The sequence below is a fragment of the Colletotrichum chrysophilum genome (genome assembly GCF_026319265.1).
Source record: "Colletotrichum chrysophilum strain AFK26 chromosome Unknown scaffold_41, whole genome shotgun sequence".
Classification (NCBI taxonomy): Eukaryota; Fungi; Ascomycota; class Sordariomycetes; order Glomerellales; family Glomerellaceae; genus Colletotrichum; species Colletotrichum chrysophilum.
The window spans coordinates 151,027-173,739 of record NW_026517328.1 but is presented as its reverse complement, the minus strand read 5'-3'; the positions used below and the strand labels follow the sequence as shown (position 1 = coordinate 173,739).

The 22,713-nt window shown below is 55.2% G+C and overlaps 5 protein-coding genes across 5 annotated transcripts; 4 read left to right on the top strand and 1 right to left on the bottom strand.

The window, feature by feature from the left end:
* Positions 1–5,730: 5,730 nt before the first annotated feature.
* Positions 5,731–6,642, top strand: COL26b_005871 (uncharacterized protein; the record flags this gene model as incomplete). Its single annotated transcript, XM_053178706.1, has 1 exon — positions 5,731–6,642. The coding sequence occupies one exon, from the start codon at positions 5,731–5,733 to the stop codon at positions 6,640–6,642; it is 912 nt and encodes a 303-aa protein (XP_053037349.1).
* A 6,158-nt stretch (positions 6,643–12,800) lies between these two features.
* On the top strand, positions 12,801–13,834 carry COL26b_005870 (uncharacterized protein; the record flags this gene model as incomplete). Its single annotated transcript, XM_053178705.1, has 2 exons — positions 12,801–12,899; positions 12,953–13,834. The coding sequence occupies 2 exons, from the start codon at positions 12,801–12,803 to the stop codon at positions 13,832–13,834; spliced, it is 981 nt and encodes a 326-aa protein (XP_053037348.1).
* Positions 13,835–16,712: 2,878 nt separating this feature from the next.
* On the top strand, positions 16,713–18,224 carry COL26b_005869 (uncharacterized protein; the record flags this gene model as incomplete). The annotated part of the gene is made up of 8 exons (XM_053178704.1): positions 16,713–16,814; positions 16,891–16,937; positions 17,001–17,132; positions 17,181–17,250; positions 17,298–17,347; positions 17,395–17,896; positions 17,965–18,125; positions 18,182–18,224. 8 exons carry the CDS (start codon positions 16,713–16,715, stop codon positions 18,222–18,224), a joined length of 1,107 nt encoding a protein of 368 aa, XP_053037347.1.
* A 1,355-nt stretch (positions 18,225–19,579) lies between these two features.
* Positions 19,580–21,243, top strand: COL26b_005868 (uncharacterized protein; the record flags this gene model as incomplete). The annotated part of the gene is made up of 4 exons (XM_053178703.1): positions 19,580–19,696; positions 19,768–19,774; positions 19,967–20,017; positions 20,144–21,243. The coding sequence occupies 4 exons, from the start codon at positions 19,580–19,582 to the stop codon at positions 21,241–21,243; spliced, it is 1,275 nt and encodes a 424-aa protein (XP_053037346.1).
* Positions 21,244–21,569: 326 nt separating this feature from the next.
* On the bottom strand, positions 21,570–22,677 carry COL26b_005867 (uncharacterized protein; the record flags this gene model as incomplete). Its single annotated transcript, XM_053178702.1, has 2 exons — positions 21,570–22,481; positions 22,537–22,677. 2 exons carry the CDS (start codon positions 22,675–22,677, stop codon positions 21,570–21,572), a joined length of 1,053 nt encoding a protein of 350 aa, XP_053037345.1.
* Positions 22,678–22,713: the final 36 nt, after the last annotated feature.

Here is a 22,713-nt window from a genome sequence, read left to right as displayed (position 1 = left end):
TAAGCGATTGCGCGTTACAGATACGGGTTGGAGATGGATGGACCAGTCTCCATGTATCGGCTTGTCCACTCAAACTGACCGAGCCCGAAGGTTTTGATGGCCCATTGCGCCATGGTGCGGGGGTGCTCGTCAATCAGCTGTTCGAGGGTGCGTTTTCGGGAGGCCCAACGACCAAACCGGCCTTCGATCAACTTTACTGTCCACTTCGTGACGGGCAAGTTGCGTCTGGCGTTGGCCAGCAGGCGACATTCGAAGAAAAGGTGTTCGACGGTGTGGGTGTTGGTGCCACAGGGACACATGGGTGAGTCGGCGAGCTACCACGCAGAAGAAAACGGTTAGCCAGGCAATGATCGAGGTTCCGACAACGAGGTTTGGACGCGCGACACGCGGGAAAACAGAGGGAGAAGAGAGAAAGGGCAAAGAAGAATGAAAATGTTCTACATACCGTCCTCTTATACAGGTAGGAGTTGAGGCCGATGAAACCGGTCCTGCAATGAAGGATGATAGTGCTCTCAACTCGGGTCAAGTGTTGGTGGCGCTTGAGGTTGGAAGCGCCCCAGTCCCCCCTGGTTGCGAGTGGGTGGCAATGAGTCCCGTACCACGACTGCCGGGTTGAGCGTCGTTTTCGTTTTTCTTTGAACCACCACCAGATGTACCTGCAGAGAGTATCCGATTGCGCTTCGAGGTCCTCGTCCATAGCGATGCGCCGATCGACTGCATTATCCCACACGTCGGGAAGGCTCTTGCTCAGGTATTGATCCTTGGCTTTTTCTGCGAGCCGGGAGGCTGCTTGATACAGCTTAAAGTACGGCTGCTTTTTGAAGCATGGGCTCCTGGTGCTTTTGAAAGGGAATTTGGTTGTCTTTCCGATTAGAAGCTTGCCATCTTCGGCCATGGAGTTGCAGGCACGATGACTCATTGCCATACGTTGGAGATAGACGGCAATCGGCTCCATGTTGACTTCTTTATGGAGGGGAAGGCTTGATGTCTTGGAAAACACGCCGGCAAAGACCCGGAGGCAGCCGGTCTGAATGGCATCGAGCTTGTCGATCAACGTTTGGTTCAGGCCGTAACCTTTTGCCTCTATGCTGTGGACGACAAACCAGACTGGACAGGCGTACGCAATGATTGGACGGATGCTGGTCGCGTAAAGTTGGCACATCTTCAGCAACGACGGGCCCGAAACGCTGCTGATTTTCCGCTTCATGTAGTCCATCTTCCGGTTGACCTTTTCCTTTATCTGTTGACAGTGAGGTCAGCAATGCACATATTACACAGACCTCCTGGGCTCATGTCGGTGTCTTGGAAAATAACTTACCTGGTGGACGTGATACTTCCATGACAATTGGTGGTCCAACCAGACGCCTAGGACACGGAGGTTGCCATCCTTGTTCGTTGCTGGTTCCTTGGCTTCCCGCACAAGAGCCGTTCTCTCGTCCAAGTGCTCGATTTCAGGCAGCTCTGTGCAGAGAGGAAGACATCCATTACCTCCCCTCCGTGGGCGAAAGTGCATGACTTTGTACTTGGTGGGATCGAATAGTAGCCCACGTGGTTGTGCCCAGGATATCAGCTTGTTGTGCACCTCGGCCAGCTTCTTGCAATTGAACGTGGAACACGTAGACGTGATCATGATGCAAGTATCATCGACGTAAGAGGCACTGGTGAGGATGTACTTGGAACGACCCAGCTTTGCCTCGTTGTCAAGTATCCGCAGCATCGGTGCCGTGAACAGGACAAAGAGAATCGGAGACAGTGGGCTCCCCTGAGGAATGCCAATGCGGACCCAGAACTTGGGTGAGGTGAAGCCTGGAAGCACAACCGAGGTGGAACGGTCAGAGACGAAAGACTTGATGTAGTGCACAAGCCATTTGGGCACGCCCACGTCGATGAGAATGTCGATTAGCTCAAGGTGTTTAACGTGATCGTAAGCGCCAGACACGTCAAGAGCCAACATGCTAGTCCGCCACTTCTTCTTAGTGGTTCTCGCGCAGAATCCGTCCACGATCCCGCTGACAAGATGCTCAACTGCCTTGGGAGCGCTCTTTCCAGCGAAGCCGTATTGGCTGAACGGGATCAGGTCGTACTTGATAGCAAGTTCTTTGATGTAATCAGCGACGAGTCGCTCTAGAACCTTCCCAATACAGGGAAGCAGCGCAATGGGCCTGTAGTTCTTCGGATCTGTATAGTCGCTTTTCCCCTCTTTTGGGATGACGATAGTGATTGACTCCTTGAAGCAGACCGGGTGGTAGTGGAACTTGATGCAGGCATTGAAGAGATGCAACAAATAGGGCAACAGGACGTCTATCGCTATCTTCAGAGCTGGATTTGGAATCTCGTCTGGGCCAGGGGCTTTGCTGGCAGGCAGTCTCTTCACGATCTTCCGAACTTTTTGACGGTTGAGCTTAGGAGGGGGCTCCGATTTCAGCTTAGCCAGCCGTTCTCGCTCCTCGTGAGAGATCCTTTTCTTCTTAGGTCTGCTCCGGGCCTTTTGGGATACGGGAGGGGAACCGGCAGATAGCGGAGGGTCGGAAGCGGAGGCGGAGGGAGAGTCGGAGGCGGAGGGAGAGCTGGGAGCGAAGGGAGAGTCGATTGATTGGGATGACACCGAATCAGCTAATGCGCTAGCCATATGGTTGCTGGGGACGTCGGAAGCTAGATTGTCTGAACTTGGGTGGTCAGGAGGCTTTTGCTGCGAAGGCTTGACGTTTCCCCTCAAGCCACCAGGCTTTGAGTTGGACCTTAAAACCCTTGATTCCCTGGCAGGAGGAACAAAGCGATTGCCGCCATTCATGCTGACGCGCCTTTGATGTTTTTTCTTGGCGGGTTTCTTGCCCCCTTGGGCTCTGGATGTTGTACCCTTCTGACCCTTGCTGGGAGAGGGCTCCGGATGTTGAGATTCGCCACATGTGGTACTGTCTGCATCGGGCATCGAACAGTCGTCCTGGGTTGACATGTCGATGTTGGAAAGCGGGGATCCAGGAAACGGAGGTTCCTCATGCGTGAGTAGCGAACCCGGGGTAGGAACAGAAGAGTATGTATCAAATGCGCAAACGATTGTACTGGTATCGGGATGATCAAAATCGTTCTCGGCGGGGCGACTGGCGGCACCCGAGGGAGAAGGGTGATGAAGAGGTTCGGGAGAGGGCCGAGACGGTTGAGGTGTCGAGCGGGGTGGTGGCGTTGAGGATTGACGATGCCGAGACTCTTGCTTTCCCTTGCGTTTCTTGGATGTACAGGGCCGAGATTTTGGCTTTGCCTTGGGTCTTGCTGATCTTTCGGCATCTAAGGCCTCCATGCGAGATTCGATGTGCCGACCCAAGGCTGTTGCCTCTCCCGCCGGGGGCAGAGAATCGCTGGTTTCGTCAAATAGTTTGCTACGTAAAACATGAGCATTCTCTGCTTGGCTCTGACAGAAGGTACCGTCGGCGGTCTTGAGATACTGCAAGTGGGGAGGCATCTGTGTGAGAGCCGTCCTGCGAGCCTGAGCCATTATCTTGTGAAGACTCACCAGGCCTTCAGACAGATTAGCGGCACGATTGCGGGACGCAACCGTATTGGCAATCGTCGAAAACCTGTTGGTTTCCTTGATCGCAGCCACCCACTTCTCGTAACGCTCGTCATATGCCAAATTGTCTCGACGCGTATCGTGTAAGGCCCGATTTGCATGCAGCTCTGCGTCAAAAGCCTCTATTAGTTCGGCAAGCTGAGGATGCTGATTCCTGGTCTCTGATGCGTTGAGGTCAATGGTCGGCACCATGTCCTTGACAGTCTCCATCAAAGCTTCACAGAGATTCTGTGCAAATGCCTCTGCAGCGTTGCAGTCGACAAGCTCAGGGATTGCTTCGGGGTCACCGAGAGCAAGCTGCAATTTCTTGTTGACGCTATCCTGGAAATCCTCCTTGTTGACCTTATCAAACCGGTACATCTTCCGAGGGCGTCGGTCGACTTGCAGGTTCAACCTGGTGTGGATGACCGCATGGTCTGTGTAACTGTTTTTGATTTCGCGCGGCCTCTCAACACTACAATTGACCAATTGATGCCGAATCACGTTTCCCAATACGGTCAGGTCAATGTTGGTTGCAACATCTTCTTTTCGTTTTGCCGCTTTGCGCCTGTAGGTGACCTTTCTCTTGTTGTATGTTGGTCGGATATCCATGCTGCGTTCGAGAAACGCCTGCGACATGTATCTGCCACATTTTTCAGGCTCGCTGCCAGGATCCCAAATGGAGTGGGCGTTTGAATCGCAAAAGATGGCAGAATTGCTACCCAGGACGTCGAAACCGAGTCCGGGGGCTGGGGTGTTGAAAAGGTGCTCAAGGTCAATGCTCTCTCCCGGCTTGCGGTTGTAAAAATTTGTGAAATACACTTCGGAGCCGTCGAGCAAGCGGAGGAGCATGTAAGCGACGTATCCCTTGTTCACTCCCTCGTCCCAAGTGACCTCCCACGACTTCGGATGTATTGCCGTGGAAACATAAATGGCAACCCTTCTGGAAACAGGCTTTGGTTCGTCGTCTTCCTCGTCCTGCGAGTTCTTGGATTTGTTCTTGGCCGCCCTGGAGTTCCTGGGTTTGTTCTTGGCCGCCGGAGAAGTCTTTTGTTGGTCTTTGTCCTTGTCAGACTTGGGTCGTATCCAGTCACTTTTGCTTACGAGGTGGTATTTTGGCAGATGAATTTTTGCAACGTTGTACGGAGGATCTTGAATCATGAGCATGGTTGGTCGCGTCTTGCATTCGAATCCCTTGGCATATTTGCCCAGGTCCCTGACCTTGGATTCCATCTTGTTGACATTGTAAGAGAAGATGTCCAGCATAGGCCGAGTAGTCCCTGTCCTGGGGTCCTACGGAGGGTATCGGGTTAGACAAACGTGCGGAAATAGAGAAATGGGATGTGTATGTGTATACCTGTTCCATGACGTGGCTCAAGTTGGGTAGTTCATAATGCTCGGGGGGTTCCAAGTCATACTGCGCGGACTCTGCGCCGGCAGGGGCGGCAGAGCCGTGGCGTTCCGGCTGGTCGTCTGACGGTACTTCAGACATGTTCTCGGAGATGGATTGACGTGTGCGTGAGGGTTGACTGCCACGCTGCGATGTGGTGGGCGGCGACAAGCTTTGGCGAGCAGCTCTGGAGTCGTCCCCACCCGCTGATTTCAGCGGCTGGGGACGATTGGCACGACGCGACTTGGCCAGATTTCAGGGCGTGCGTAAATTGAGAGGGCGAGAGGATGAGGCCGAATCAATCGACAGAATATGATGCTCAGCGGGACGTTGCACACCCAAAGCCCGGAGGTGATAATGCTGGTGATAATGCTGGTGATGCTGGAAATTGGTAGGCAGTGCGGCGTGTGTGCGGTCCTCTGCAAAGACTGCGGTGGGTTGCGGTGGAGAGAGCTGCGAATCTTGCCCCGCCTGTCGATAAAACCTCACCGCAAAGAGGTGGAGGAGGTTGAGTGGGCGGCAACAAGGGTCAACTTGGACTTCATTTGCTGTTGGCCAAGCGACAAAGTCTCCAGAGGGTTCGACAAGAAAGAAAGCTGCGGCTGCGGCCTTCCCCTCTTGCTTCCGTATCCTCCGTTCTTCCTTCCTTCCCATCCTTCCTCCGTTCTTCCTCCTTTTTCTTCCTTCCTCCTCTCTGTGTCTCTCTGTGGCCTTCAACTCTTGCTTCCACTCAACGCACCTGTCTTTTCAACCAACCCTGGTCTTTACCCTTGCTACACCTACCTCCTCCACCACGATGCCTCCAAAAAGGAGAAAGAAGACGAGTGTGGCATCTCCACCGGCGGAGTCCGACAACGACGAATCTGAATATCAAGGGAGCGACGTGTCCATGGCAGATGCAACCCCAGACGACCAACCCGAGGCTTCTGCCAACAAACCGGCAAACAACGCTCCAAATCCCACCACCAGGCGAGCAAACAAGAAGAAGCCCAAGCGAAGGCCTGCCAATGAGCAAGAGTTTGGCTACGGCCAGCTGCACCAAGAGTTCGCAGCCTTCAGACGTCTCTTCCAAGTGTTCTTGGATCGTACCATGCCGCAGGGCGATGGCAGCACCGCCATGGATGTTGCCACGAAGCCGCTCTCGAGCCGCAGGCCAGAGTGCGTTGTCAAGACATCTTTTGAGCCAGCTGAATCCCGGAAAAAGTTCACCGGCTACTACACCGAGTGGATCAAAGCCTTGAAGCAGCTTGACAACGTCTACCACCAAGTCAGAGAGATCTTTGTGTACGACGATTACGTCAACTTTACCTTCAAAACCCCAGACGCCGCCAAAAGTTTCACGCCTAACAAGGAGGATATGTTCAAGGCGCTTGGTAGTGAGACCCCAGTCAGCTGCTTCCAGCGGGCCGATGAGCACTACTACGTGGAGCTCTTCTTTCGTGGTCGCGATTTCCGCCATACCCACGCCAGTGACGCTAAGAAGATGCTCGCCGAGTTGGGGCTGGATTCCGACAAGTTCTCGGTGATGTTCAGGGAAAAACGCCAAAGGTTTATTGCCAAGTTCACAGACATGGCAGAGGCCGATAGGCTGCTTGAACTGTATGAAAACGAAGGTGGAACTCAAGGCGAAGGGCTTCTGATCGATTACTCGTACGCTCACTTACGGTTTGTTCTCTTCCTCTCCCTCTCCGTAACGTGGCACCGCTGATGCGAACGTTCACAGGCCTATCGATATCCGATCGGTGGGGATGAACTGCTTCCACTGTAAAAAGGCCGGCCACATGATGAAGCGCTGCCCAGACAAGGATGAAGACCCCACGTGTGGATGGTGTGGCGGTCGGGGCCACGGCCACGGCGCCTGCACTTCGACGGTCCCCCGGTGTGCTGCCTGCAAGGAGGAGCATTGCACGCAGTCTGTCAATTGCATGGACCGGAATCGCCGGCTGCATCTGCTTGCTTGCGCCAAGTTTGGTCCGCCAGCCTGGCCATCGCATGCAAAGTCTCTACGACCTCATGGGAGGCGAGATGAACAGTCTCGAGACGTTGACTCTGGTTCTTCTGGGTCTGCCGGTGTCTCTGGGTCTGGTCTCAGCCTGCTGCTACCTCTGGGTCTCCATCTTCCCGAGGCAAACGGAAGCGTGTCCAACAGCCAGACTCTTCCACAGTCTCTGGCGCAGTGTCCTCCCCACGAGCAAAAGTCGTCGTCGGAAGCGTGTTGTCTCATTGGTCAGCGCAAATGCGGATCTGGAACCCCTGCCACCCACCCGCAATTTTGGCTTTGCACTGTGGGATTCCTCCGCTGTGGATTGTCAATCTTCGCTCGCCGCACCGGTGCCCACCCAAGTCCGGTCTCAACCCCACGCGCCCTGTCCCACTGCCACTCGCGCTGCCGCTCCCGCTCCAGGCTTTAGTCCCGGTCTCAACCCCGATCGACACGCAGCGACACAGATTCACCACAACGTGCCCCGACGTATCTCTCAGGCATCTGATGTACCCCGATACGTCCTGATGCTCCCTGCCCCACCACATTCTAACAAACCCGCACCAAACGATCTGGGCCCCCTCCCGCAGTCCGCTCCCGGTCTCGCTCCAGGCTCCGGCTCCCGGTATCGACCCCGACCTGCTGCGACCTGTCCCGGTACGGCTCTCGGGGCTCTGATGTGCTCCAATATGCGCCGGAGCGCGCCGACCCACCTCCGGTCAAAAACCCCGCTCCAGTCAGTCGGGGCACCTCCCGCAGTCCGGAACCTCTCCCGGCCCCGTCCTCCGTCTCCGAGTCCCGATTCTAATCGATCTGGATATGACCTGATGCGGCTCTAAGGGCCCTGAGATGCTTCCGTGCGCCCTGACGCTTCCTGCCCCGCCGGAAGCCAAGAAATCCCGTCGGGACAATCCGGAGCCCCTCCCGGAATCCGGGCACCGCCGGGCCGTACTGGCGCGCCACGAAGCCAGGCCGTCAAACACACAATTGAGTCCCGACTGCACACGAGGCATGGCGTATAGATTTCCGGCAGGGCAAATCTACCTGGATCAACTCCCGACTCGTCACTGATTCCTGGGCTGCCCGCCGACCACTCCCCGAAGTCAACACCGGGTCCCACAGCACGAGTGCCGCATCAGCAGTCACCGTCTGTCCCAAAACTAGGGCCTCCGGTTTACATGCCACTTCGACCCACCGGGCAAATTCGTAAGGGACCGCCCGAAAAGGTTCCCACGTCTCTTTTCCGTCCGGGCGTCTGAGGCAACCGTCTGGACCCATTGATGCCGGCGTCCAGGACTCCCGGCAGCTGGAGACACATCTGTCTCTGGCACTCTCTACAGACCGCGCCAGGATTCTGTGGCTGTCCGGTTCTTCCCACAGAAATAAAAGTGGACCGTCCGGTCATCTTCTTCTCCTTAGCTCCATACAGCTACCCTCCAACCTGTGATTGATCCATGCCCTCTGGCAGGTTTACATCCTAGGTCTAGCCTTTGGTCTCCCCTCAGCTCTCTATTCGGCCAGATTGGCTAAAGAGCCCTAGATCGATCAGAGGGCCCAGAGGCCAAGAGTATCAATAGTAGTTCGAAAGGGTGTACGCCAGAGATGTCCGATGCTTACAGCTAGCTTCTGGGCCTTTGAGGGGCGCGGAGGGCTGGGTGCCACTAAAGACGTCCACGGGTTCCTCACGTTTCGCCGACTTGGTGACCTCCCACGGTGACAGCATGGTACATAATGGGACGTGCCGAACTACACCCACCCGTCACACCCTCAACCTACATCCCAAGGCCGTGATGATTGCATACACTTCTGATATACACTCCCCAGCACATACTCTGGCATCTCTCGGTGCCCCCTAGCTTGCTCTGCCGATCGCCCTGCTAGCCGCAGGACCTTGAATACTTTGGCAATGCCTATGTGTTTTGCAAATCCTTCTTGAGCCTCAAAGGGGCACACGGCTGCTATGTAGCGCACGTTTTCACGCACGCGACCAGCGGCGCTCAACAAATTCCAAATACCTTCTTTAGGTCGATTCCCTCTTGTTGACGCGACATTTGGATCACAGGGACTGGTCTAGGACAAGACCTAATAAGGCAGAGAAAAGAGCCTTGGCCTAAGCACGATACAGACAGAGGACCCGTATAACAGACACAATTCTTAGGCAGGGCTGTGAGCGTCCAAGCAGAGTGTCCTGGCTAGCTATGTACCAGGCCCGGAAAGCTACAGAGCCCAATGAGGTCTTCAAAAAGCGATACAAAAAGCGATAGGGAGAGCAACTAGCAGGCTTTTTGACCGGCCTCGTGGTGGCTTCACGGGCGACGAAGACTAGGTGTGGTTTAAGACGCCCCGACAGAATACCCATGTTCTGCATAACGACTATGAAGGCTTCCAACATACCTAGTCCGGCGTTGGTCGTGTGCTTGCTCCACTGCTCAAAATCACTTTCACCTCTAACTTGACTTCTAACTTAAACCCTCAATTTGTGAACGAATCTAGGCGATTACGTCTCATTTGATACCAGTCGTATTGCTGCCCTTTTCTGAATCATGCGCAATGCACATACACGGAAATCCGACCATCACAACCCCCTGTTCCATCAAGTGATTGAGCCGTCAGGCGAGGAACCACGATCATGTCTCCATCACTAGCTGTCCAGCAAAACTTTGATTTTCAACTCCGAGGCTCCGTCTAAGCGAGCTCTGTCCAGACGTCAGGTTCTTGTTGATGCAGTTCCGTCAAATAAGCTTAGCTAGGTTAATTTGGATATTATACTGGTCAGGATGAGCCCCATCAATGATAAAGCTGACAAGAAGCGGAAGGGCTCCAAGCAACCAAGACTCGCGGGGAACACACATCATGCCTCGCGGAATTCAAGTATCATACCTTCGGCTTCACGGCTCCCTATGTCATATCAAACGTGACATAAATTTGTCTTTTCTAGAAATTCAAGAGAGCCACGCCATTTTCTTTCCATCGACTACGCCCAACTCCAAGGACCCAATGCCAAAGACGCTAAAACCGCCAGCTCTCAATTTCTACCGAACCGCCAAAGGTTCCATGGACGTCAGTAGGGCAAATCCCCAATGCCATCTACTAGATGGCGTTCGCCGTCGAGTCAGTATTCAAACCCCAAGCTTTCCGTTCCTGGAAAATTGCCATATTCGAACGAACGGACACATCCCGACTCGTGCTGCAAAACCTAACTCCTAAAGCTGGTCCCTGTCCGGGGATAAGCGTCTCCAGACAAACATCGCTTAGAGTTCCTCTTTCTAATGAAAATAAGAGAATTCTATACCTGTCGAAACACCAAAGACCCAAGCGACGTTTTCTCGATACACGAGGGACATACGATTTGTGCACGAGGGCCCCCGCATAGTCGTATTGTGCATTATCAACGGTTCTATTAGAGTTTGGTGATGGTCGCAATCGGGCTTTCAGGTTGCCGAATTTTAACATTTTGTTCAAAAATACGAACAAACTGATTGCTTAAATACCAGGCTAAGGTCCGAATGTACATTCAAACTTCGAGCCCTGATCCAATCAATTCGACGAACAAGCACCCAATTCGGTATTGAACCACAACTTTGCGGCGTTGACTTACTCAACCAGCAACGTCAGTTGCCCAAGACTCTCAGCCATTCTTCTTGCTTCCACCGCGGTCTGTCTAATATCATTCACAGATGAATTACTTCGCTCTCATCGCAGCCATGATGGTATCTGCCGTCCTCGCCGCTCCGACTCCGACCAAGTAAGCAGTTCATCCATAGGTATATCTTTCGATATCGACTGAATCTGACACCGAAATACAGAGAACAACTCGAGGTTCGCGACAAGCCTTGCTGTCACAATTTCCCGGGAAAGGGCGGCGGCCACTAGGCTGGCTTCAAGCGCATGAAGGCTGTTTCTAGCAGAGGCTGTGGCGACAGGCGCGAGCTTGCAGATACCAACATAACTACATCTCACAGACAAAACGGATGACACAGAACATTTCGGGGTAGGATATTGCGTGAATCTGGACGGAATACAAACCAGATTCATTGGTTCACTGTAGTCTTCCCTCGCGGGTGAGCATTGAGTCCGACAATCTCAGACAAGGCCAGGGTGAAAACTGCGCACAGTCTGCTGTCATCGAATGACGAGAGGTTCATGTAGAGCTGGGTAGTTGTATGCCCATTGAGCCCGGCTGTAGTCTGTACACACCTGTGTGCATGGCAGCTCTGAGCGCAAAATCAGTCAAGCAATGAGTAAGATGAACAATAAATCTGGGCAGTGACATATTTATGAGCAAATGTAGAATACATGTCTCCAGCACCGCGGCCGAAAGGGCACATTCGTCGCCGCAAACGGGGCACATAAAGCGCTCACGACAGCATGATGACGACGGAAATTACTCAACAGCTTATCGCGCAGGAGGAAAGATGCCAACAGCGTTCCAGATTCACGTCCTGCGACACAGCTGCAGCGTACGCGTAATGATCACACATCAGCAAGAACCCCCCCTTTCGTGCCTCGAAAAAGGGGGTCAAATTGTTCAATCGACCAGGAATGCGCTCATATTCAATAATGGAGGGCGTTCCACGTTTTGAGGGAGACAACAGGAATGAGAAAAGCGCCGCAGCCGTGGGGGTAAAAGCAGGGATGGATGTGGCTAGCGGGGAACTATTGTCTTAGATGGTTGGTGGCTTTTGGATGGCTTATGAATTTGGACTAGCCCCATCTTGACTCGATCGCGCACTGCAGCGAATTAAGCTTCCTGACTGGAGAGATGCGCGTGAAGGCTATGCGACTTAAGATATCGTGGCTTGCTGATAGTTGTTGGCGAAATTGGCGCGCTGATGCCTAGCCCTCGCCGAGGAGAGGGGTCCGAGAGGAAACGGCCCTTCATCAATTCATGACGGACAGCTATGATGATTGGATAGCGAGCCATGGGCATTCACAAAAGCATATTCAAGCAGGCAGGCTAGGCACCACTCGATGCTATTGTTTCCCCTGATCATTGTGAGGACAGCGCTCGAAAAACGTCAACGTACGTACAACTGTACACGCAGGATTCCTGCCTCGGATCTGAATCAGAGCACTCTAGCCCCTTTGGCTCGAGGGAGACATGAGTTCCACAGATATCGCACGACGATAGCCGCACAGGTCTAGACCGGCTGGCGAAGATCGGTGATGAGGTGGCAAAATGAGACATCTGTGCCGAGCGACATCAAAAATAAATGAAACGGTGCATCACGGAATCTTTGAAGAAGATCTCTTATCTTTCACCAGCTCCATCCACCTAGTCAGTAGAGTGCATTCCGGAAGGGTACCCCACTGCTAACTCGGGTTACATCCTCAGCCCCATCGGCATTTCTCTCTGCCTTTCCAACGCGGCCGCTCCTGGATGCCATGAGTATTCCTCTAGTCCCCGAGACGTGAAACGTTTAGTTCCCGCTAGAGACAGCTGGCAGTGGAAGATCTTTAATCATGTTCATCGCGCAAAATCACTGGCTGGGGGAAGAATTAAGCGTATCGAGAGTGAGCGCGGGACAGAGGCCGGAAGCATTATGTGGCGGCGATGGTGACGAATGGGATCTCTGATTTTTCAGCCTCTGCATCAGCTCTTCATAACTAGACAAACGTTATTTGGCAAGAACAGGGACTTCATGTCTCAGGGATTCAGGAGATGATTCGAAAAGAGGCACCATGGCGCGCGCTGGCCCACTTGGTCGAGGCAGTTCCAAGGGCGAGCTCGAATGGCATGTGCCGGGAACCAAGACTTATTTAACGTCCTGGGCAGCCCGTTCAACCCAACCACACGCGTGCGAGGGTTCCCGCCTTGGTGATTTCTTTGTTCTCCCATACCTCGACTCAATCCTCCCCCGAGATCCCGCCAGTCGGCCGCGACCATGAGTGTCGGAAGCGGTAGCCGTCCGAACCCTCTCGTGTTCGTAGCCGTCTTCTTCATGTTCCTGTTGATGACGGGAACATGGGATTTGCTCTTCAGTGTTGGTCTTGCCCTCTCCCTCGTCTCGCGCTCAGCAGCTGACCCGAACTTCAGCACCACGACGGCACGGCGGCACCCTCGAGTGGCGATGACCGCCCTCGCGCCGGAATCCAGCTCACCAGCCAGCGCATCTCAGACCTCGACGCAGAACCCCTCTCATACGAAGCCCCCGAAGCCGTGAAGCCGCCGCCGCCGCCGCCTCCTCCCCCAGCGCCCAAATACACCGCCCTCCTCGTCGAGACCGACCCGGCCCACGTGCCCAACATCGTGCCCATCATGATGCACTTCGCATCCGTCATCGGCCCGGACTGGCCCATCTCCTTCGTCACCGACTGGGAAAACTACGCCGCCTGGGAGGCGCCCCCGGCCTTCCGCCGCGCCGTCGACGCCAACCAGATCATCGTCAAGTTCCTCCCGCCCAACACCACCTTCCCGACGCACGAGTCCGTCTCCGCCTTCCTCGTCGGCACCTGGCTGTGGGAGCAGCTCCAGTCCTACGCGCGCGTGCTCATGTTCCAGGTCGACAGCATCGTCTGCGCCAACGCCGCGCACCGCCTCGAGGACTTCCTCGAGTGGGACCTCATCGGCGCGCCCATCCGCCCCGGCTTCGGGTTCGGGTACAACGGCGGCCTGTCGCTGCGCAACCCGAGCATGCTGCTCGAGATCGCGCGCGACCTCGAGGCGAGGGTGGCCAAGGACCCGGCCGCGGCGGGCGAGGTGAATTACGAGGACCAGTGGTTCTACCACAAGGTCAAGGAGAGGGGCGGGAAGGTGCCGGAGGCGGAGGTCGCGGGCAAGTTCTCGGTCGAGACGTACTATTTCGAGAAGCCGCTGGGGTATCACCAGGTGCAGAAGTTTCAGCAGGACCACCAGGAGGATATCGACATGTACTGCCCGGAGGTGGCGATGATACTCAAGGGTTCACATTATAGGTGATGTAGGGAGGGTGTGGCAGGCTTGAATATCAATTTCAATAACGTTCAACATGTCAGATGATTGCTGGATACCTCGTGCAACAAGTAGCAGAAGGATTGGAGACTTCGTGATTGTATCAACTCGGTGAAATAACAGGCCGCTGGATTATCACCTGCGGTGCTGTGCTGCAGCCGTCGCTGCTGACTGCTCCTACACTCTCAAAGAGTACGGTTGCGTACTTACTCTTATAAGAGGACAGTGTCATAGAGAATGAGTAAAACGATTGCCATGTTCTTGTTCGCATACAACCTAATGAACACGCCCTCCTTTCTTCGAGGGGCGGATTGAAGTACGGACGTACATGACAATCAACTAAAAGCCGAGCTGACTAGTGGAAGTCAACCCCGGCCACCCAGATCTCGAAGCTAACGCTTTGTACGATCATGATATACACAATTCTGACTTTCAGAGTTACTTTATCTCTTCATGGTATGTTTCAAGACTTTTGTTCCCCGCGAGACACAGCCCAGCGGAAGTAGTTGGGATATTTCGCATAATCGTTGTCACGACCACTATGGAAGAAATCGGGATTACTCGTCGTAGTCCCATTTATATCAGTATTGTGGTCAAGGTTGTAATTAGCTGGTAGTTGTTGCTGATTCCGTCTGTCTCGGGACACAATCCAAATGCGAAAATCATCACCTGATTATCTGCCAATGTGGCTGTTGTGCTGCAGCTGACCTGGAACAGCCCTTAAATGCCGATTCAATCATTCATCAAGTAAGACAGCCGCAAACAGTCCGAGTAATAGTTCAACTGGTCATAGACTGATCCGTCTACGTGCAAACCTTCCAGATGAGGTGGATATGCCCATTGATTGTATCACTTGCCCAGGACTGAATGGGCGCAGTCTTCATAACCCTCTATCCACATCTAACATGGAAGAAATAACATAAAAGCCGCGGACCTTCTTGCTTGCACGCAAAGACTTGACAATCTAACACTGAGCCCAACGAGAGAAGCTACAGCTAAGCCAATAGTCCAAAGTTCGAGACCATGGCGCAACAAGGTCCACGCGATATCGGAGAAGACGAGTACTATCGGGCTAGAGACAACAGCTTTGAGCGTGGCTACCGTAAGTAAGGCTTCTTGTCCGATCTGAGGCAGACTAATAATCACCATTTCGTGGATTCGCCGTTAGGCTGGCAATGGTCTTACTACAAAAGCAAGGAACACCCGAATGAAAACGGCCATGTTTACATCGTGCCCCCGCACCGCCCTCCATTTGTCGAGGACGGGATGCCTGGGGAAAGGCTCAACTTTCTCTGGTCACAGCCAGGAAACTCAAACGATCCGCACCCGAAAGACCGTTGCCACTTGACACTGCAGTTCACCAAAGACTCGTTCAACCTCCGCAATGTCCATCTCACCATTGCCCCCGGACAGTATGTCGCGCTTAGATCCACGAAGTTGTCGGTCGAGCGCCAAAATCCACAAGGATTCGGGATAGGGCCCACAACGGTGACGAACCTCGTCAACGATACCGTGAACGCACGGAAGCTGATGCGTGCGTTCTGCGCTATCCTCGACGCCATTCACCTTCGCAATGACTTCAAGCAACCAATTCGAGACAATGTCGGATACATTAACGGTGCAGATCAATGGGTGTGGCGGCCCGGGGCTGATCTCCTCGTCTTGCAGCAGTGCCAGGCTATGCTTGCAGAATTGCAAGTGATTATGGCTGACTTTGGGCTCGGGATGAACGAAAATATTCCTAACACATTTCCGTAGCGTTTTCGAATGAGAAAGTTGGACACCTTGCTCTAGCTAGTTGTTCGGAATGGGAACAAGTACAATTACACATCAGCGGCCTGTGTGGTTGCTTCGTCTTTATAGAATACCTTTCATCTCTCCTTACTTCAGCTGAAATGCCTACAAAGCACATCAGTAAATCAAGCACGCGTGTTCCACCTCAGTAGAAAGTTCTTGCCTGCCAGAGTATAATCTATAAAGCCTGAACCAATCTCGGCACATATTTTAGGCAAGAGGGGCCGAGCTTGTTTGATACCTCACTTTTCTTTCAAAGTCATACCTGCGTTAGCAAACGAACGAAGAGAAAAAAGCTGGGAAACTGAGATTATTTACTACTCGACCTCAACGTGTCGACGCAGGGCAATGCGATGAACATGCGGCTTGTTCACATGAGTTTCGAACAGTTATAGAACTCTCACGATGAGCCGCCCACAACTTCCAGCGACGGCCTTGTCCAGAATGAAGGAACTAAAGAGATAACAAAGACTAGCCATCGGCACTATACCAATCTTTAATGATTAATTGAGTGACACAGGTTTCAATGACGTGATAATCAAAAGTTGGACTTCGGACAATTGGACGCGTGAGCGAGGTATGCCAGGTTTGAACAACAATTTTTGCAATGTTCGAATGCTCGGTCGCATCACATAATGGCTGAAGATATCGTGTAACAAACAACACCAGATACGATGTGGTGGAGCGTCCAGAAATCCCAGCCGCTCGGTGCTGCAACAGGCTAGCAGATCGCCCCCAGCCCTGGCAAGCCAAGCCGTCCCAAAAAAAAAAAAAAAAAAAAAAAACCACGTCGGATTACGTAGCAATCAGAAGTCCAACTTCCGAAAGTGGGCTAGGAGGCTGCAGTTGAACGCATGAGCGAGGTGCGTTCATTCGTTCGGGTCCTCGGGGCCCTTGATTGTCTCTCTGCCACCCCTGTATCGTGCAGGAGGAACCAACAGGCGTGAACACGACGTCTCGTCGGTAAAAAAGAGGGGGTTTTCCACGGATGGTTTCGCACATTTGGGTTTCATTCTCATCTCACCGGAAATAACACACGCATACAGCGAAAATACACGAAAAAAAGAAAGCAATGTGCGCGACTCCGGATCCAGCCGCGGCGCCGACCGGCTCGCCGCGCCCCAACACCGGCGCAGCAGCCGGCGACGGACCCGCCGAGGGACCCATCACGGCGGTGGGTACTACTGATGGCGTCCTCGCCGGGGCGTGTTTGAGAAGATGGGACAGCTGATGATCTCGGGGACTTGTAGGATCCTGCGCTCGATACCGATGATGAAAGCCAGGCAGACACGGCGAGGTAGGCACAAGCTTGGGCTTGGTATGATGAGTGCTGCGACTTTGCAGTGCTGACGAATTGCAGCGTCGTCTCGTCGTCTGCGTCCTTGACTGAGAGCATCACCGAGTACCGCCGCCTACACGGCCGCACGTACACGCAGAAGACGGACTACTATGGCCCCAACGACGAGAAGCAGAACGAGGGTCTCGAGATCAAGTGAGGTCTACTCCAGTGCTGAGCTGAAATAGCAATCGCTGACCGAAGAAGCCACTACTGGATGACGGTGTTCTTGGACGACAGGCTCTTCCTCTCTCCTATTGGCGAAAACCCACAGGTTAGCAGGATCAATGTGCCACTCCTGATGGATAGACGCTGATGTAGATATCCCAGAGAGTCCTTGATGTCGGCACGGGGACCGGTATCTGGGCCATGTGAGTCTCAAACAACACCAGACCTAACGGTAAAAAAAGACGCCCAGAACTAAACGTGCCACCAGCGACTTCGCGGACGAGTTCCCCTCAGCCGAGGTCTACGGCATCGACATCTCGCCCATCCAGCCCGGCTGGGTGCCCCCCAACTGCAAGTTCCAGATCGACGACATCGAGAAGATGCCCTGGTCGTGGCCCGCGGCGCACTTCGACTTCGTGCACATCCGTAACCTCGAGGGCTGCGTGTCCGACTGGCCGGCGCTCTACACCCAGGCATTCGAGATCCTGCAGCCCGGCGTCGGGTACATCGAGGTCAAGGAGACCGACTTCGAGGTGCGCTCGCAGGTCATCCCGGACCTCGACGACGAGCACCCGTTCAAGCGCTGGGCGAAGGTGATGTTCGAGGCGTTTGACAAGATGGGCAAGACGGCGCGGCAGCACCGCGACCACGGCATCAGGAAGAACCTCGAGGCCGCGGGCTTCGTCGACATTGTGGAGAAGACGTGGCCGATCCCAATTGGGAACTGGGCGAGAGACCCCAAGTTGAAGGAGGTGAGTTGAACGAGGAGCAGCGCTTTGCATACCGCAGTGGGTTTCGGTGACTGACGCTTGGAGCAAAGGTCGGGTTCTGTCACCTCGAGTTCCTCGACCAGTCTCTCGAGGGCTTCGGCACCTTCCTCCTCAAAGAGATCATGGGGTGGGAGTACGCGGAGATCCTGGTGTTCATGAGCGAGATGCGCAGGGAGCTCAAGAACGCGAAGATTCAGCCAAAGATTGACATGTAAGTTCACACAACGTCTCGACCGGTGGAAGGTAACTGCTAATATTTGACGGTAGCCATCTTGTCTACGCGCGTAAACCGGAGCAGGCAAAGGAGTAGAGAAGACGGTCTGCAAACGCGGCTGTGCTGCAAAGCCTCGAAATAATTGCGATGTGTCATGAAGGACAGCACGATGAAAGTGCCGTGTGACTGGCTTTCTTGATGTAAATAGGTGAATATGAAGCCAAACCGTAGGGCTGCTTCATCTTTGAAGAGAAGTTCTCATAGCATAATTCATACGAAAGAATTGAATGACTGAAGTGAGTGAGAGCCGCTATATGAGATGCATCGTGACATTAGCGAAACCGAAGCGTTCGGGGTTCATGCCGCGCACACGGAGGGAAGCCGGTGCATTCACGCGGGTGCTGGGTCGGCGGACCGGATGGCAAAGTCCGAAAAAGCAAGGTTGCAAACTCCGAGCATGCAAACTCCCATTGAAGCGAGCGAATGAAAAGTGGCTCATCTGAGAAGCAGCGGCAGGGGGAGGGCTCACAATCCCGATCCTGGGGGGCATGACGAAGCGCAACCTCGAGACGAGAGCCTCAGCTGAGAACGGTCAAAAGATCCGAAGCCGGACCATGTGTCCAGAGAGACTGAGAGAAATGGAAGGGTGCCGGATGCGCTCCAGTCAGAAAACAGCGGCTCAGAGTGGTCGGAATTGGCTCCCCGTGGGCCCCCATGTGGGATTGCGCACAGACCATGATGGCAGTAGGTACGTAGGTACTGCATAGGAAGGGCGGAAGGCGGTGATACAGAAACTCCGCTTCCCCGCGATTGCACGATTCCAGTGGGGGCACCGCATGACTCGATCCACAGTCGCCTGCTTCAGCATCCAGTGCCGCTGTTGAGAGGTTTGAAGCTCCAGCGATGATTCTCCAGCGAAAAGGTGGGGTCACAGGGCCGGAGTCGCACCGGACCGGCCCCCTCCTCCTCCAGTGGAGGTCATGGATGATGGAAGTTCCCCCTCCAACAGCTGAACAGTCCATACCTTAGGTGTCCGTAGCTCTCTGGCGGTGGTGGTGCTTGCAGTTGCTGCTCCTCCTCAGGTAGGTGGGCTGTGGCCCGACCGACTAGGAAGCACCACGCACCACCCACGGGTTCAGGCGCAGAGTCACAAGTCAGACCATTCCAACCTATCCACCCGCGCCATACCCGTTCCTTGCTTCCATTGTGTCCATTTCTTTCAGAGTGACTCCCACCCCCCAGTACCCAGCACCTTAGTGTGACAGTGTGTCCCGTCTGCAGCTGCTTTTTCGGCACTTCGCTGTCTCGGAGTCTTTTTTTTTTGTTCGTCACCCTCCTCCGAGCAAAACCTCGACCTCTTCCCGAACTCCTCCTCCTCTCCTCCATCTTCAACCCTCTTCCCTTTTTCTCTCTATTCATCTCCCGAAGAAGAGAAGAACACCAGATTCAAGATGCTGTCCACCGCCAGAATCGCCACCAGGCAAGCCGCCGTCCGCCGTGCGGCCGCCCTGCCCGTCATGGCCGCCCGTGCCGGCTCGACTTGGGCCAACGTCCCTCAAGGTCCTCCTGTATGTCTTATACGCCCCGACTCCAAAATGCCCCAATTGAGTGCGCCACGATTGCTAACGAATTCCTGCAGGATGTAAGTTAAACACCGACATGTTGCGAAAAAGCTGCCTCTCCCGTGGGAAAAACGACGTTGTTTGCTGACCGGCCGATTTTTGCTGCGACGAACAGGCAATTCTCGGTATGACGCACCTTTCCCGCAGCTTCCTCCTTTTTTTTTTGGTCCCGCAAGCAGCCACGAACCCAATTGAAGCTAATACGCTACCAAACAGGTATCACTGAAGCCTTCAAGGCCGACACCTTCGAGCAGAAGATCAACCTCGGTACGAATGCCTCCCCACCATGACGCACACCTCAGCCTGCGAGCTCTGGACAAGCTGTCACGAGCTTCACCTCCACACACAACCGCACAATGCTCAAACACTCCTACAAACACTAACAACCCCCAGGTGTCGGTGCCTACCGCGATGACCAGGGCAAGCCCTACGTCCTGCCCTCCGTCCGCGCCGCCGAGGAGAAGGTCGTCGCCGCCAAGCTGAACAAGGAGTACGCCGGCATCACCGGCGTGCCCGAGTTCACAAAGGCCGCCGCCGTCCTCGCCTACGGCCCCGACTCCTCCGCCCTCGACCGCCTCGCCATCACCCAGTCCATCTCCGGCACCGGCGCCCTCCGCATCGGCGGCGCCTTCCTCGCCCGCCACTTCCCCGGCGCCAAGAACATCTACATCCCCACCCCCTCCTGGGCCAACCACGGCGCCGTCTTCACCGACTCGGGCCTCGCCGTCCACAAGTACCGCTACTACGACCAGAAGACCATCGGCCTCGACTTCGCCGGCATGCTCGCCGACATCAAGGCCGCCCCCAAGAACTCCATCTTCCTCTTCCACGCCTGCGCCCACAACCCCACCGGCGTCGACCCCACCCCCGAGCAGTGGCGCGAGATCTCCGACGCCGTCAAGGCCGCGGGACACTACTCCTTCTTCGACATGGCCTACCAGGGCTTCGCCTCGGGCAACACCGACACCGACGCCTTCGCCGTCCGCCACTTCGTCAAGGAGGGCCACAACATCGCCCTCGCCCAGTCCTTCGCCAAGAACATGGGCCTCTACGGCGAGCGCGTCGGCGCCTTCTCCATCGTCGCCCAGGACCCCGAGGAGCGCAAGCGCCTCGACTCCCAGGTCAAGATCCTCGTCCGCCCCCTCTACTCCAACCCTCCCGTCCATGGCGCCCGCATCGCCTCCACCATCCTCAACGACGCCGCCCTCAACCAGCAGTGGCTCGGCGAGGTCAAGGGCATGGCCGACCGCATCATCACCATGCGCGCCCTCCTCAAGGACAACCTCGAGAAGCTCGGCTCCGCCCACGACTGGTCCCACATAACCTCCCAGATCGGCATGTTCGCCTACACCGGCCTGACCCCCCAGCAGATGGACGCCCTCGCCAAGGACCACTCCGTCTACGCCACCAAGGACGGCCGCATTTCCGTGGCCGGCATCACCAGCGGCAACGTCGGCCGTCTGGCCGAGGCCATCTACAAGGTCAAGGGCTAAGCGCTGCCCTTTTGTAGCTTGCACAATTTCCACCAAAAAAGAGATATCATGGGGGTTCTGTTGACATGGGGTGCTTCGGTTTCCAAAAGAACAGGGTGTGTTTCACTGTAACGAACACAAAAGGGGGAGAGGCCTTCTCTTTCAGCAAAGCCAGGACTCAACCGGGCCTGCGGATATAGAACGTTGGCGCACCATAGGTAGACCACACACGCATTCCCAGCTGTGTAACAATATAGCGACGTCTTTTATAATCTGTCTCCCTAGACCGTGACCTCTGCTTCTTTGGTAATCTCTTCGATTGTTCCGTAACTCCCCGTTGATGACCCTCACGCCTTCCCCAACCTCTCCAAATCCCTCAAAGCCTCGTCCCTCTCCCTCTCCAACTCGCGATACCTCCTCGCAATCTCCCTCAACGTCCTCTCCTTCCCCCCATCCCCCCTCCCCTCCTCCCCAACCCCGTACCCCTCCAGCTCCGCCTTCAAATTCGCCACCGTCCCCTCCAACCGTATCCGCGCATCCCTCAAATGCGCCTCATAGTTCCCCAGCGCAACCACCATCTCAGGCGAATACACCTCCCTCACGACCCCCTCCCTTGCCACCTCCGCCTCCGCCCTTGCCCGCTGCGCCTCCAGCCCCGTCTCCGCGGCGCGTATCTCCAGGCTGCGCGCGACCAGCCCGTGCTTCGCCTCCAGCGCGCGCACAAGCAGCGTCAGCGCGCCGGCGTGCGTGTCCAACAGCTCCGTCAGCGCGGCCGCCGCGCGCAACCGCTCCGAAGCCAGGGCGTGCCGCGCCGCCGCGACGTCGGTCTCGAGTTTGGCGTAGGTTGCGTTGAGGCCCGGCACGGTGCGATGCAGGAAGGAGGGGTTCGTGGACGGGTTGGCGATGCGCGCGAGGGAGACGGCGGAGGTGTGCAGCGTGGAGGAGACGAGCTCGCCGAGTTGGGGCAGGAGGGATTGTAGCTGGGAGAAGGGCGGGTTGGAGAGCAGGATGGCGGCGGAGGCGGGGTCGAGGGGCGTCGGGGAGGTGAGGAGGGGTGGGAGGAGGAGGAGGAGGTCGAGGAGGGGCTCTGGGAGCTGTTGTTGCTGCTGTGAGGGCGGTGGTGGTTGTTGTTGGGATGTGGATGTGGATGTGGGACGCAGCGAGCGGTGCGCGGGTTTCGGGTCCGGGGGCGCGGTGGTCGCGATGGCGGATGTGAGGAGGTGGTCTTTTGCGGTTGTGTAGGTGTGGTCTGCTAGTTCCTAGACTTGATGTCAGCTGGAATTCGGCGATGGTTCAAACTGAGGGCATTCGCACATTTTGGATCGCGGACTGTTCCTTGGTATACGGCTTCTTTGACGAACCGTCTGGGTTGAGGATGGCCGTCGTGAGGGTATGATGCAGCGCCGCGAACTCGGGGTTATTTTGGAGGACCGACTCCTCAACCGGGGGGAGCATTGTGACTTTCCACCTTGTTCTTGACCGGAAGAAAAG